Below are 15,289 nucleotides of genomic sequence, written 5' to 3' on the forward strand. Positions count from 1 at the left end.
GAGAAAGAGAAAACAATCCTGCTCTTGCCAACTGTGTGGAAGGGTGACCTCAGTAGAAACACCTCCATACCGCAGAGCCTCGTCACCCTGGGCCTACATGCTCATATTCACACCATCGCGCTTTCAAGTCTCTGAACTGAAGATACAGACGTTTTTGTTGCATCACACCAGCTCCGTGTGTTGCTCGCAATCAATCAGATGTGAACCAATGCCTTTATTTGGAGGAGAGACGTTTTTTGTTGTAGTGATTCAGACAACCTCTAAGCGTTGGGCTCAGTGGTCTCGGTGCCTCCCCGGTTCTCTCAGCGGAGACGAGGTGGGGGTGCGTTTATTGTGAGTGTGTCCACTCAGAGGCACCTGGCCCGTTTATTTCTTTCTTTATTGAGGTTGATGAGGCAAATGACCACAAAGTGCAAGACCTGGAAACAAAAAAGGAGAGAACATGTGGGTGATGTTGTGGAGTGAGCGTCCTTTCTTTGCCTGTGAATTTGTACAATTTGTTTTTCCTGTATGTTTGAGTGAGAATTGTTATATATTTTAATGTTTATGTTTGTTTGTGTGTTTGACTGTTTTGCAATGACCTCTGCTTTCTCTTGTACTGTTGCCGTTCCTTGTTTTGTTTTGTTTTTTACTCTTTCTTTTTTACTCTATTTCTTTTCTCTTTTTTTTTTAAATCTTGAGGTTTCCTCATATTTGTTACTATTATTATTGCATTGTAAGTATTGTTTCATTATTTTATTGTATTTTCATTTGGCAACTTCAGAGGCATGTTGTGCACTACAAAAAAGAAAAAAATTAAGTCTATATGCATATACATATATACAGGTAACATGTATATGTAAGTGTATGTTCCATGATTGTAAAGTATGAATGTCTGCAAATCTAAATGGGATATTTTTGTCAATGAAGAACAAGATGAAAATGTTACTGAGGTTTAGTTTTAAAAATGAATATTTTTCTAAAGGAACAAAAAAAAATCTATATTGAATTTAAAGTACTGCCCGTCCCTCAACATGAAGCACGATGTCACTGCCTCTATCAATGTGTATTTATGTTTTATAAACAATATAAAGCACTATCCAGTTACATTAAATGTATGTTTATAATTATGATGTTAGAAGGTTGTGGTAACGCCTTTGTTTTGTTTGTTTGTTTTTTTCTCTGTGAGGTCTGTCCCAAAGCTACTGACACCTAATGCCACTTGATCCTTAGCAGATGCAAAATGAGGAAAAAAATAAAGTGTGATTGAATGTCAATACACATATCGTGTTCAGACTACATCGTTATGACTAAACTGTTTCATTAAAGGACAAAGTATTCTATATCCAGTATGCATTTCTGCCCAGTATAAACATATCACTCAATAATATTGTTATTCCCTAACTGAAATGTGTGTGTTTTTGAAGGATAACTGCAGCTTTAGCCTTGTATAAACATTATCATGTTAAAGATATCCATTCGTGTATAAGAGCAAGTTGTCTAAATGGGTTTATAGAGAGGAAAACTTATTGTGATTGTATTTGCTGATTAAGAAGCTTTATTTTCAATAAATAAACATGTTTATTCAAAGCAATGGCTAGATTAATGGTATAACTCTCCGTTCAAATGTGGCTCTTGGTGGTCAGAAAGTGGGCAGACCTCATTTTTTTTAAAGCATTGAATAAGGACTGTGTTTGTACAGATGTTGGAGATGCCTTTTGTTTTCTCTCCAAATGCAAATGTGATGAGAATATGTTCTGGTGTGAGAATAAGCATAAAACATATTCAATAGTTCTCATGTATATAGGTCTTTGTGGTGCTACTTATAGTAAACTTAAAATGACGAGGCAGTTTCACATTGTATGGTGGCGCAATGCTGTTGCAGAGGCTCCAGACAAATGAACATGCTTGTCTCATTGGAACGTTTTATCCTGAAAGGAAGCCAATAATAGTGAATTCCCTGCAGCTGAAGCTCTGAGAGCCCAGGACTATGATGTGACTTCATCATAGTTTAATATGAACTGCCTGCTACATCTTTAAGTGTGCTAAACAGATGTCAGAGGCCCCCTGTACTGTACCTGCACGCCACACATATGCCCCCGATCACCACACAACATATTAGACTCATTCTTTCATCTTAATTCCTTTGCCTTAGATTTAATTGAATTTCTCAGAAATTGCTTTAAATCTTAGTTTTTGTTTTTTGTTTTGTTTTTCAGTCAGGTTGCAATCATTACTGAGTGGATAATGAATTGGGGAAAAAAAGTGACAAAGAAGGAAAAGGAGAAATATTGAGCTACCATATGACCATATGACAGAGCAATTGCCTGCACCTACCTGTACTGTACAATGGCTATGTCAGCGTTAACTGAACAAGAGCTTTCCTATTTTTCTATAAGGTGAATGTTGCTATGTATTTCTATTTTTCCACAAGTCCCGTATATGCTCTGATTTCATATTTTCCCTGGTATGACATGCAATACTTATTATCCTCTTGGATAAACATAATGTAGCAAATTATGCAGTGCTTAAACTGACTGCTACTATATGTCAAGTGTGATGATGTATTGCTTTAATTATCGTTTTTTTTGTTATAATATTAAAGTTATCCTTAATACTTTTTGAGACAATCTCCAAAAATTGTGTTACAATTTATCTATCTTTTTTTCAGTTATTGGTGACTAGGTTTCTCTGTGTCAAAAAGTCATTGCTTTTATTACAAACCATTCCTTTTATTAATGTTTCATCCATTTTTTGCATTAATTTGGGACATCTGTGAACAGAGGACATGTGATATGACACATTTGGAGGTCATGACAGTGAAAGGCCTTGTTCTAAATGTAACAGTGTCACATTAACATGACACATGTTATTTCTAATCACATAAATAGTTTCTGAGGGTGCTCTGATGCCAAACTGTCTATTTTTTCAATGCATTAATTTGAACAAAGTTTACTAGTTGTCTGCAGTTCACTATAAGTATTGTTTATTTGTTTACATTTGTTTTTACTCCTGAAGAGGACCAAAGTGTGTGACATAGTTGCCGTGTGACTTTTGCAGTCCTTGCTCCTGATCTCTGTCCATATCTCAGCTTCAGGCCCCTTTTTGCTGTCCTCTAAACCTTCATGTTAACTTTTTTTTTGTTTTGTTTTCCCCTTGGTTTGTAGACTGCAAAAGCTGGGTGAGCTGTCTCCTTTAATGATAGTTTGACCAAATGCTATCACTTTCCAATTTGTGAAGAAATTACATAAATAAACAATATATTCTAAGGTGCATATCCCTTGTTTTTAAATGTTTCATTCTCCCTGAATTGTTTGACCTTCTGTAAATGTATATTTTTTAAAAGACAGTATCATTGTTATGTCAACTGAGATGAGAACAGGTGAATGCATGATGTTACACATGACGTATAATATCCATCATTTACATCAACTAATCAGTTCATCACCAAATTTATTAGGCTGTGTCACACTGTTAGATGTTACATGTTTTTTGAGCCCAGAGCAACAAATGAGGGCAAAACTTGTTGTTATTTCAGGTTGTACAATCGAGGCAGGGAGCAACACAGAAAATTGATACCAAACTTTATGAAAAAGATTAATCATTAAAAAAAATAGCTATAGCATATAATAAAATAATAATAATAACAATAAACACTAGTTAATTTACACATCCAAATGTCTGTAGTAATCAATATCTGGTTCCAACATTATGAGTAGGCTAATTGAATGTGAAAAGACTGTTAAAGATGAACCAAGAGATTCGTTATCGTGTCTTTTACCTTATTTATAATAAAATGATTGATACTGCCTTGTACTTACCCTAAAAGAGCAACTAGAAACGTAACGTGCAGCCTATCTATTTGCTTGACTGAAGTAGGCGGCCAAATGCTATCACTTTCCAATTTGTGAAGAAATTACATAAATAAACAATATATTCTAAGGTGCATATCCCTTGTTTTTAAATGTTTCATTCTCCCCGAATTGTTTGACCTTCTGTAAATGTATATTTTTTTAAAGACAGTATCATTGTTATGTCAACTGAGATGAGAGCAGGTGAGTGCATGATGTTACACATGACGTATAATATCCATCATTTACATCAACTAATCAATTCATCACCAAATTTATTAGGCTGTGTCACACTGTTAGATGTTACATGTTTTTTGAGCCCTGAGCAACAAATGAGGGCAAAACTTGTTGTTATTTCAGGTTGTACAATCGAGGCAGGGAGCAACACAGAAAATTGATACCAAACTTTATGAAAAAGATTAATCATTAAAAAAAATAGCTATAGCATATAATAAAATAATAATAATAACAATAAACACTGGTTAATTTACACATCCAAATGTCTGTAGTAATCAATATCTGGTTCCAACATTATGAGTAGGCTAATTGAATGTGAAAAGACTGTTAAAGATTAACCAAGAGATTCGTTATCGTGTCTTTTACCTTATTTATAATAAAATGATTGATACTGCCTTGTACTTATCCTAAAAGAGCAACTAGAAACGTAACGTGCAGCCTATCTATTTGCTTGACTGAAGTAGGCGGCCAAATGCTATCACTTTCCAATTTGTGAAGAAATTACATAAATAAACAATATATTCTAAGGTGCATATCCCTTGTTTTTAAATGTTTCATTCTCCCCGAATTGTTTGACCTTCTGTAAATGTATATTTTTTTAAAGACAGTATCATTGTTATGTCAACTGAGATGAGAACAGGTGAATGCATGATGTTACACATGACGTATAATATACATCATTTACATCAACTAATCAATTCATCACCAAATGTATTAGGCTGTCACACTGTTTTTTGAGCCCAGAGCAACAGGGCAAAACTTGTTGTTATTTCAGGTTGTACAATCGAGGCAGGGAACAACACAGAAAATTGATACCAAACTTTATGAAAAAGATTAATAATCGAAAAAAAAAAAAAAAAAAGCTAATAAAATAATAACAATAAACACTGGTTAATTTACACATCCAAATGTCTGTAGTAATCAATAGGCTATCTGGTTCCAACATTATGAGTAGGCTAATTGAATGTGAAAAGACTGTTAAAGATTAACCAAGAGATTCGTTGTCGTGTCTTTTACCTTATTTATAATAAAATGATTGATACTGCCTTGTACTTACCCTAAAAGAGCAACTAGAAACGTAACGTGTAGCAGCCTATCTATCTGCTTGACTGCAGTAGGCGGTCTGTGTCGCTCTCTAGTGTCCACATAAAGACAGTAGCCTAGCAACCAGATTTATTTTTTTTCCTTCCCTGCCGGAAGTTGCGTCACGGAAGCGGAGGGCACCGTCAGTTGTAAACATGGCGTCCGTAACAACAGGTGAGAGCATAAAGGCCCGGCTAGCCTACCTTCCCGCTTCACGATATGTACATTTTTTAGGAGTTTCGCCCCTAGATTTGGTCTCTAGGTGTATTGGGGACAGGATTTAGATGTGTTTACCGCCGGCTGAGCCCGTCGTGGCCGCCGCAGAGGAGCGGCAGCGCCCTCAGCTCACGGCTCAGACGATGCTAGTGGAGGATGCTAACACCAGCGGTGCTAACACCTCGCTGCCTTTATATCGACTAGAAACTATTTTGTCCGTGGATAACTGTCCTCTCAAATGTCGGTCATTTAATAATGCTTGATTTGGCGAAATTGTTTAGCTCATCATCGCCCTGTGTTGGCATGATCTGACCCGGCGCTGTGTCTGTGGTGCCACATTCACGGTTTGACATTACACCCGGCTCACATTGTATCACATTTTATCATGTTAAATTTGGTGCTGCATTGTTCACAGCGATGAGTCCGTTTGTTTTTTGCCATTTCAGACAAAATCGATGCTGCAGCTAGCGACTATAATTTTCTTTATGATATGTTCGCATTTGGTAGTCTGGTACCAGAGAATTGTACCAATTTTTCCACTTAAAAGTTACGAAAACGATTATTCATGAATCAAAATAATATCCATCAATGACAATAAATTGTGATTATTTGTAGTCTTTATTATTAGTGGCTCTAGTCTGTAGTTCAGGCCTCAAGGTGCCAAATGACAGTTTAGCCTCCATGAGGACTACTTAGGTCTCAGTATAACTCTGACTGCATCAGTGTGCATCGGTGTTAGTCAGAGCCATTGTTGTGGCAGCTGTTGTGCTCCCTTCACTCTGTGATAGTCCAGCCACAAGACGTTTCATAATTGGTGATATAAATAACTCCCAGCTGGCCATGGTCAGCATGTGTTAGAGCTCCACATGCCCCTGTCTCCTCAGGTCTACGTCCCCCTCTCTGGCCTTTTGTGCCAGGCCTCTGTCTCAGTGTACTGTCATCACCAGTGCTGTCGCCTTGTTGTGTTAACTTTGAAGAGACAGTCAGGAAAATCTTCACTGTTTATATCATTGTGTGCTGTTGGACTGGTGGCTAAACTAAATAAGCATATTGGATAAACAGCTATGAGTTTAGGGGGTTGAGCTTTTCTTGACTTTGTGGACCACCTCCCATCAACCAGCATGTAAAGAGTCGTCAATGGTTATAAGATTTTATATGAATGAATTGAATCATACATTTCTGTGGTTTTGTCAATTGTTGAAAGTACTTCAATCCTTTGTTGCTATTGTTAACACACCCCCACCCCATTTTCTTTTCAGCCACCTCAGAGTGGATTCAGTTTTTTAAGGATGCAGGGATCCCAGCAGGCCTCGCAGTCACTTATGCAGTCTCCTTTGTGGACAACAGGTAAGCTAAAAAGTCCTATTTCATAGTTTCAGTCTCAGTCTGAACTTATTTTTCTTGGTAGACATTAAAAAATGATGGCATATATTGCAAGGAAGTGTTGGAAAAACAGTTATCCTGACCGATAATTCAGCTGTTTGTCCTGACTTTATGTTGTACGTTTTTGTTTTGGCAGGTATGATCATGAAACAAGTGTTAAATTGTCATCTACACCGCACAGCTGAGCTGTAACTGTATTAGCTTAATCATTTTCTCACATCTATTTTCTGATTGTTTATGTCACTGCAGAATCCAGAAGAACATGCTGATGGACCTCAGTAAAGACATCATGATGGACCTTGGCATTACCGTGATTGGTGATATCATCGCCATTCTTAAACATGCCAAGCAGGTGTACAGACAGGTGAGATCACACTTGATGTTTTCATGTAATATGTTGAAAATAATTTGCTGTTTAAGAATCGCCTCAGTCTGGCTGGATCTATTTCACAATGTCTTTGTATTTTGAAATTGCAATTATGTTTGTATTATATGTGGTGGAAAGTATAACCATGAACTACTGGATCAAAACTTTCCATAGCTGCAAATACAAATGTCATGTTGGGACATTCATAGTTAGTTTCTAATCTGATACTTTACCACAGCATTTTAACAATTCAAAGTTTTCATTCAAGTAGTCTGCTACAGTCAAGATCAGGAGAAAATACAGTGTTCGTATCACCTGCAGATAAATGCAGTAACGGATGAAGATGAATACAAATTTAACATGAGCCTTGCGTTGTGCGTTCTTGCCCTCCCATATTCAGGACATGTGCAAAATGGCCACAGAAGCCATCTCCTCAGGGCAGACAAGTGTTCAAGCTGAGTTGAGACGAACTGCCAATACTCGTAAGTAACAACAGATATCTTTTTCCCCGCTCAGCATTGCATGAACTGTGACTGAAATGTCATAAACTTTTGGTTGCTTGCTGTGAGGGCTTGAAAATCTTATCTTGGAAAGTTGGATAGACTGTGGATGTGGTTTCAACTGCATTGACGTCTCTTTTATTCCAAGTTACTTTGCTGATGAACTTGTAGGAGTGAGTGTAAAATTGGCTAAAAAAGAAACAATACATTAAAAAAAGAAAACAAATCACTTTAACAACTGATTAGGCAAACTCCTATAACTACTATTAGTTGGACAAACAATTGACAATTGACATTTTGAATTATCATAATATCACAATGCACTAATTTAAAATACCTCAAAGTACAAGTGCAGGGGGCAGGATAGGAATCAGGGCAGTCTGACTGCCCATGATACATTTGTCACTAAAACTCAACAGACTGAGAATTGTGTAGCTCGGTAACTATCAGCATTAGTATTTATTAGTATAAAGTGTATATATATATATACGTACACAGTATATACAGTATATTATATATTAGTATATTTCACCAGCTAATCTTGTCAAAGAGTCAATGTTTCTGTTAAAGGATAAATCAGTCTGAAAGAGATAACAGATAGCATTACTGCAGCAGTTCACCACACAGTCTTTGTAATTTTGGCTTGTTTAAAAAGTTTCACCCATTCCGAAGACATCTGTAAAACATCTGTGAAACATCTGTGAAACCTCTTCTCAAGTACAGAACATGAATAATTTCATGGGAAACGGGCAAAGTCACAATTTAGAACAAAGAATCTTTTTGTTTTCCTCCTCAGCTGCCACTCGTATGATCGCCAACGCTCTGAGCCACGACTCCCCACCAGCCACTCCAGCCCGTCGGCCTGACAACCGCCTCTCGGTCACAGTGTCCAACATGACAGCAAACAAGAGTAGCAAAGCAGGTAGGTCTCCTCCTCCTATACCATTTAGCCCCTTAAGTCCTTAATTTCCTGTTCCTCTGGAGCCGTGCGTCCTTTTTACTCCCTGTTTAACCCCCGCGCATCCACCACTTTGTTTGTCAGTTGTAAGTCAGCCAGCCGACGAGGGGAACGGTTTGCCGGCAGTGAAGCGGCGGCGAGTGACAGCTGAGATGGAAGGCAAGTACATCATCAACATGCCCAAGGGCACCACGCCTCGTACACGCCGCATCCTGTCCCAGCAGGCTAAGAAAGGTAGGCCTGACCCAGTGGCCTCGCCGTCCACCCGCCCCAATGAAGCAGTTGCTCTCTACAGCTAATCAAAACTAAACCTTTCATGGACTTTTTTCATACTAAAACTGGATCAGGCGACCAGGCTGATAAACAGAGGCTGCTTGGCTGTCATTATCTTCTGTCATGGTTGCATCCCCTGTCTTACTAATACTACCCACTGTACCAACACTCATCCCTCCTCTCAAGCTCTTCCTGTTTTTTTTTTCCTTTGCCTGTACCCAACTCTAAAAATCTCAGCTTTTTATCTTTGTTCCATTGCATGAATTTTCCAATGGGCTCTGTCACTGATACGTTTACGCTGGTGATCATGGAACAAAAAATGCATTTTGTTCCATGGTTGGCCACAGTAAGCTGATGTTACACGATGCTACATTTCTAAGGGGCGAGCGTGAGGAATACCAATATGCAGATGTGTTTTACAACCCTCACAAACTCTGTTTAATTTCATAATTGTTACATAATTATTCCTAAAGCTATAAAATAAATAAAGCTTTTGATTTAAAAAATAAATAAATATTTTAACCCCTTTTTCTGGTTAAGTTTTGACAACTGGAGGCTGTAGCCAGCACACAACATACAGTACATACACGATGATGATGATCAGTGGCAAAAAAAAAAAAAAAGGTGATAGTTGTGTCATCCCGAGTGGAAATAATTCCTTTGACTTCATCACAATCAGTGTAAACCTTGCAAACTAGTACAGCATTGGAACAGTAACTGTTAAAGGGATAGTTCAACATTTTGGCAAATTGGCCCATTGCCATAATCGCTATAGCCATAGCAGTAGGTTCGTTACCTTTAATTGTAGGTGTAAGCTATTTTCAGTACGGCGGAGCGCAGCAGCTGGCTGCTCAGAGCTACGCTATGGAGGCTAACGGAATTTCTTGGTTTCCCTCATTAAACTCATCAAATTCAACATCCCAAAACTCCACAGCGCTTTTGTAGACAAGTTGTGACCTGCACAACCACCACGCTATGAGATAATGACGGAACGATACGAAACGGAGCCGTTTTCGAGGTAAATAAATACAAAACCACTGATGCGCGTTGCGTTCAGGGACAGTTTTTCAGCAAGCAGTCTCCGTATTTACCCTGTATTTACCTCGAAAACGGCTCCGTTTCGTATCGTTCCGTCATTATCTCATAGCGTGGTGGTTGTGCAGGTCACAACTTGTCTACAAAAGCGCTGTGGAGTTTTGGGATGTTGAATTTGATGAGTTTAATGAGGGAAACCAAGAAATTCCGTTAGCCTCCATAGCGTAGCTCTGAGCAGCCAGCTGCTGCGCTCCGCCGTACTGAAAATAGCTTACACCTACAATTAAAGGTAATGAACCTACTGCTATGACTATAGCGATTATGGCAATGGGCCAATTTGCCAAAATGTTGAACTATCCCTTTAAGTTAGATGCAACATTAGATGGATTTAGAGTCCATTTAATAAATACTCAACAAATCATGTTGTTAAATGTTTATAAAATGTTATTTGTTAATGAATTATTAAAACACGAATCCCACCCATCACAGTTGAGCTGTCAAATAATCTCATGACCTGTTCCTCTGTTCCTCTTAAAGGTTTGAAACGCACTTCTGTATTTGCCAGACTTGGGGCTGAATCCAAGGCAGACACAACAACAAGCAATAACAAGGTGAGACCTGTAAACAGCTGCTTGTACCTGAACAGCTCACGGTGTGTCTTAAAAATGAGAGCTGCTCTTACAACCATGCCACCAGGGGGAGATCCTTAAATCTGGTACCTGTCAGATTTAAGAGAAACATGGGGCAAAATACTTTTAAATACACAGCATGCGTGGCATGGAATGGACTGCCTTCATCCATGAAGAGCATGAGTTCACTTATTTCCTTTAAAATTGCCCTAAAAGGTTGGCCGAGAGCGACTTTTTAGCTTAAGATCAAAAAGATGGTCATTGTTCCTTTTTCTTTTAGCTATGTATTTGTATATCTTTAATATTGTCAAGTTTGTAATTGTAACTGTATTTTGAAATATGTCCCCCCACCCCATTTTCTCTGTGTGGAGGCACACCCACACATTCCCTCCATGGACATGCACTTACACCCACTGACACACACGGACACACACACTCAGGGACCGCAATGGAAATAAGCCGATGGCTTTTTTGTGTTTTTTTATCCCGTTGGTAGCAGTTGTGTTGACGTATGTTTTTTGTTTTTAAAACATTCTGTATGTTGCCAATAAAGATATCTATCTATCTATCTATCTATCTATCTATCTATCTATCTATCTATCTATCTATCTATCTATCTATCTATCTATCTATCTATCTATCTATCTATCTATCTATCTATCTATCTATCTATCTATCTATCTATTAATTAATGCTGATGTTTTTTTTGGCAGCCCACTGGCGTGTTCAGTCGTCTGGACCGAGGGGATGAAGGGGCAGACAGGTCGAAGGCAGGAAAGATGGCCGCAAGCATGGACGCCATGATGGACGACCAGGACGACAGTGACGGAGAGGGCTCTGTCCTCCAGTACGCCGGCGTCCTCAAGAGACCGCCCCCCTCCCAGAAGAAAGAGCCACCGGCCGCGAAACCACCCGCCCCGACCGCCCTGCGACGCCTGGGAGGGAAATTCAAACTACCTCCCTCTGACAGTCCCACCTCTTCCTCTGCGTCATCCAACGGCCTCCCTCCCGCCAAGGTCAGTGTGCTTCAGAGACTGGGCAAGCACCCGGCCACACACTCCTCCAACATGGCCGCGTCGCCCGTGCCCACCGACACGCAGGACAACAGGGTGACCAGCACCAGGCCCAGAGCCCTGGAGAGGCTGACCATAGCAAGCCCCAAGGTCAGCAGCAGCACCGGGGCCGCGGCCGCCGCAGCAGCAGCAGCAGCAGGGGGAGGGGGAGGGGGAGGGGAGCCCTTGGGTGCCCGGATGGACGTTAAGGCTGTCAGTGTTTTTAGGAGACTGGGCAATAAGAAAACCTAACACAAGTATATATTATTAACTTCCTTTATAGAAATTTGTATCACCACCTTTTTGCATTTCTCCTGGCCACATGCAGGACTGCAAGCTGTTATTAACTGCAGTGTTTTTTGTGCAGCCCGAGTGTGTGGATGATCTGAATGCTTTAGGGTTACTTTTAGATCAAAACAAACACATAGATGTTCTTTTAAATTTTGGTTATGCTGCCATTGGAAAAGTACATTTGTTTACTGTCCGAGCGTTTTATTTAAGGACTCAAAGTTCTCTGTATATTCTGTTGTATTCAGAAAACTATTTATCATGTCTCAATCATATCCGCCATTTATCGTCTTTTAGAATCGTATATTTAACTATATTTGTGAGCTTAAGGCATGAGCATGACATCAACCAAGCTGCCATGATGGTGGCTTTTATTTTATCCCGTGACTCCACATATAAAGATGCTGCTGTCTGAACTTCCCCTGTTTTGAGATAATACTTGAGTAGTTAAAAAAAAATGTTGATATTTGCCTGAAAGTTAAATATTTCTGAAAAAAAAAAACTTTTAAGGGACAGATTTTTTTTTTTTTCACAAGTTAAAAACATAGGACGCCAGTCAGACATTAGACTAGCCATGAGGTGATGGTGATATCTGTTCCTGTCACCTCTGAGTTACCTCCTACATGATGTTTTAAAAGTAGAAAATGCGCAAACAAAAATATGTTGAAAGGCTTGTAAAGTTTTTTCCGAGGACTGGAAAGGAAATCCAAATGGTTACACAGAACAACCTCTTTGAACACTTGAATCAAGATGAAGCACCACACCTCCTCTTCCTCCACCTTCCTCTTCTTCTCTCTTTGCGGAGTAGAAGTTCACACCTCTGAGCTAAATACAACCAAGGCAAGTTTTCTACCATAGTGCTGAACTCTTTCTAAAAACCAGCTACCTGAAGGCCGGGTCAGTACGATATCGTTTATTTTGAAATGCAATGTATAGATTTGTTAGAGTTGATTTCACACAGCACAGAAACTGTTCTGCTGCATATTTTTCTATGTGGACGTTCTTGTATCATGTATCCATGTAAAGAAACTCAGAGATGCCATCAGGGGGCCACTGTACTGTAGTTCAGTAGGTAGTTCACCTGACCCAGTGTGGGTCATTAACACATGTGTACTGTTTTGGTCTTCAAGACTCACACCAGAACTTTGTTACACTGTAAATATTTTAAAAATGTTTAAAATCACATTCAAGATTTTTATTGTTTAAAAGACGCAACACACACACACACCATCATGATTTTTTTTAAAGATATTGAGAAGGAGAAAAAAAAAATCTGAATTTGGACAAAATGTGCTTGGAAAAATATTAAAAAAGGAAAAGGGTCCAAACACTTCAGCTGTTCTGTGTGTGTTTTTTGTGTATGTGTGAAAGATGTTGACAAGCCATGTCAGTGCTGTACTTTAAAACTCTTTTGTGAATTGACATGACAGCAAAGTCGATATTTATAATTCCCTGGGAACTTTAGGTTGGTCACTGATCAATAACCACTCCCTCTTCTAATAATGAGGCCACTGCAAACGCCATATTTGACACTCACCACCTGATTGACAATGACAAGGGAAAACGACACATGACATCGTGTTTAACCTCAGGACAGGAAGGGAAGATGATTCATAGTGATGACAGTTTATGTGCATATTTTAAATAAATTATGTTGAGCATAAATTCATGTCAGTTTACTGTAAACTGTATTTTCTCAAAAAAAGGCAATCTGTGTTAATGACTGCGTAGGTTCACAGTTGTCATCATAGTCTTCCTTTCAGCCAAAAGTGGTGAGGGAGTCCTACTGTAGGTGTTTATTTAACCTCAGTGGGGAACACCTTGAAGGTCCTGTGAAGTGCAATGGGGTGAAGTCGTTTGGGAACAGACCTCAGGTTGCCTTGTAAGTGGCTGATAATTCATGTTGTAGGCCTCCTCTGTTCCCTGAGGGTCGTTACAGTGAGACAGAGATGGCTTCTTTCAGACTTCTCTCAAAACATCTGTTGTCCCTGTCCAGGATGTGAACATTGGACTCTTGTGAGTGGTCTTTCTCCTTTAGATGTAGGCCCATAGCTGAGTCCTCTCCTGAATAACTTCCAGTTATTCATCCCAGTACATTTCAAACCCAACTTCATACTTTACTTCATTGTGTCGCCTATATTGCACTAGGTCTCAAGGATTTCTCATGAGTGGGTTAAATGAAAGACGAAATGAATGAAACTATGTCAGTATGTACAACTGAGTTTTATTTCACTTCATCTCAAAAGTACAGTCCTACAAGTGCAGCACAGGAAGTTAATAGGCCAGCAGCCAACTATTTACAACAGAGAAGCTTTGTACACGGTCAGCTGGTTCACAGATGATCAGCCATTTCCCCCTGCAGCACCCTTGGAAGTTTTTTCTGTCTGGTGTAAAATATTCTGTCTCTCAGTCAGCATATCACTTGGTACTTGGAGCCAAAACGTATGTTAAAGTGCCCTCTTCAGGGGCGAGGATGCGCTATACGTATGTGCCCTTTTTTTCCTTTTTGCCCCTGCTTTTCAAAAAGTCTGTGCAAACTCAGTTGTGCTTGGTTCACTTTATCCTGGTTAGTGGCCTGCATGGAGTTCATCTATCCACAGTCTGTTACTTATTCAGCAGGTCAAGCAAGGTAGACGATGTCCCTCTGCCCAAAGCACATGACAGTAGATGAGCATCAGAATGCAGATCAAAAGCTTTGCCTTCTGGTTCAGCCTCCACCACATCAGTCCAGTGCAAAGCTTTATTGTTGACTCAGCTCAGACCTGTCAGTCTCCTGCTCCACCCGACCTAAAATCATGAGACCCCAAGATACTTCAAGTCACCCATTTGTTGAGAGCTTTCAGCTATAGGCCTACTCTCACCACAAGAAAGCAGTTCCCCCCCTGCTGAAAACAGAAAACCTGGATGTTTCCTGAGGTAACAGGTGTTTTGAAAGAACTACTAAAGTCCGACTCGAACCAGAACTCTGCAGGTCCATAAAACCTGTATAGAGACTGGATGTTGTGAATTGTAAACTAGGCGGCAGGTTGCTGGGTCTGGGACCAAAGCACACCGGTGTCTGTCAACAGCCAAAAGCTGTCATCAAGGTAAATGATGGCTATTTTGAACTATAAGAATATTATGTAACAGACTTTGTCTTTGTTTATCCCACTGTATTCTGTGCGTATATGCGTGCATGTCATGTTTTTATTTGTCAACTGACTGCTCAAATCAATTATCTATTTTGACAGTTTGTCATTTCTCATGTAAAATGCAAAATGTTTGAAGACATAATGCAAGGAATAACACATTTATGTTTTAGTAATTGTAAAGTTTGGGGGCAAGACATAGGCCTACATATTTGGCCTTGGAAGAAATCTAACTGGTAGCCTATTTCTGACTGTTTTCAAAGTTTTTATGAACCAAACAATCAATCCACTCATGGAAAAATAATCAACA

General features: G+C 39.4%; 1 protein-coding gene across 4 annotated transcripts; it reads left to right on the forward strand.

Moving 5' to 3' along the window:
• Positions 1–5,295: 5,295 nt before the first annotated feature.
• c13h19orf47 (chromosome 13 C19orf47 homolog) lies at positions 5,296–13,061 on the forward strand. 4 transcript variants are annotated; one of them, XM_085796406.1, is made up of 8 exons: positions 5,296–5,324; positions 6,626–6,713; positions 6,999–7,113; positions 7,517–7,598; positions 8,413–8,542; positions 8,666–8,808; positions 10,420–10,493; positions 11,225–13,061. In XM_085796406.1, the coding sequence occupies exons 1-8, from the start codon at positions 5,306–5,308 to the stop codon at positions 11,813–11,815; spliced, it is 1,242 nt and encodes a 413-aa protein (XP_085652532.1). In that variant the 5' UTR covers positions 5,296–5,305; the 3' UTR covers positions 11,816–13,061. The 4 variants fall into 4 exon arrangements, with proteins under 4 accessions (XP_085652532.1, XP_085652534.1, XP_085652531.1 ...); XM_085796408.1 differs by having other exon boundaries at positions 8,666–8,733; XM_085796405.1 differs by having other exon boundaries at positions 8,413–8,538; positions 8,659–8,808.
• The last annotated feature ends 2,228 nt before the right edge of the window (positions 13,062–15,289 follow it).

Source organism: Trachurus japonicus, chromosome 13 (assembly GCF_045865225.1).
Source record: "Trachurus japonicus isolate A0001 chromosome 13, Traja_1.0".
In the NCBI taxonomy this organism is placed as follows: Eukaryota; Metazoa; Chordata; class Actinopteri; order Carangiformes; family Carangidae; genus Trachurus; species Trachurus japonicus.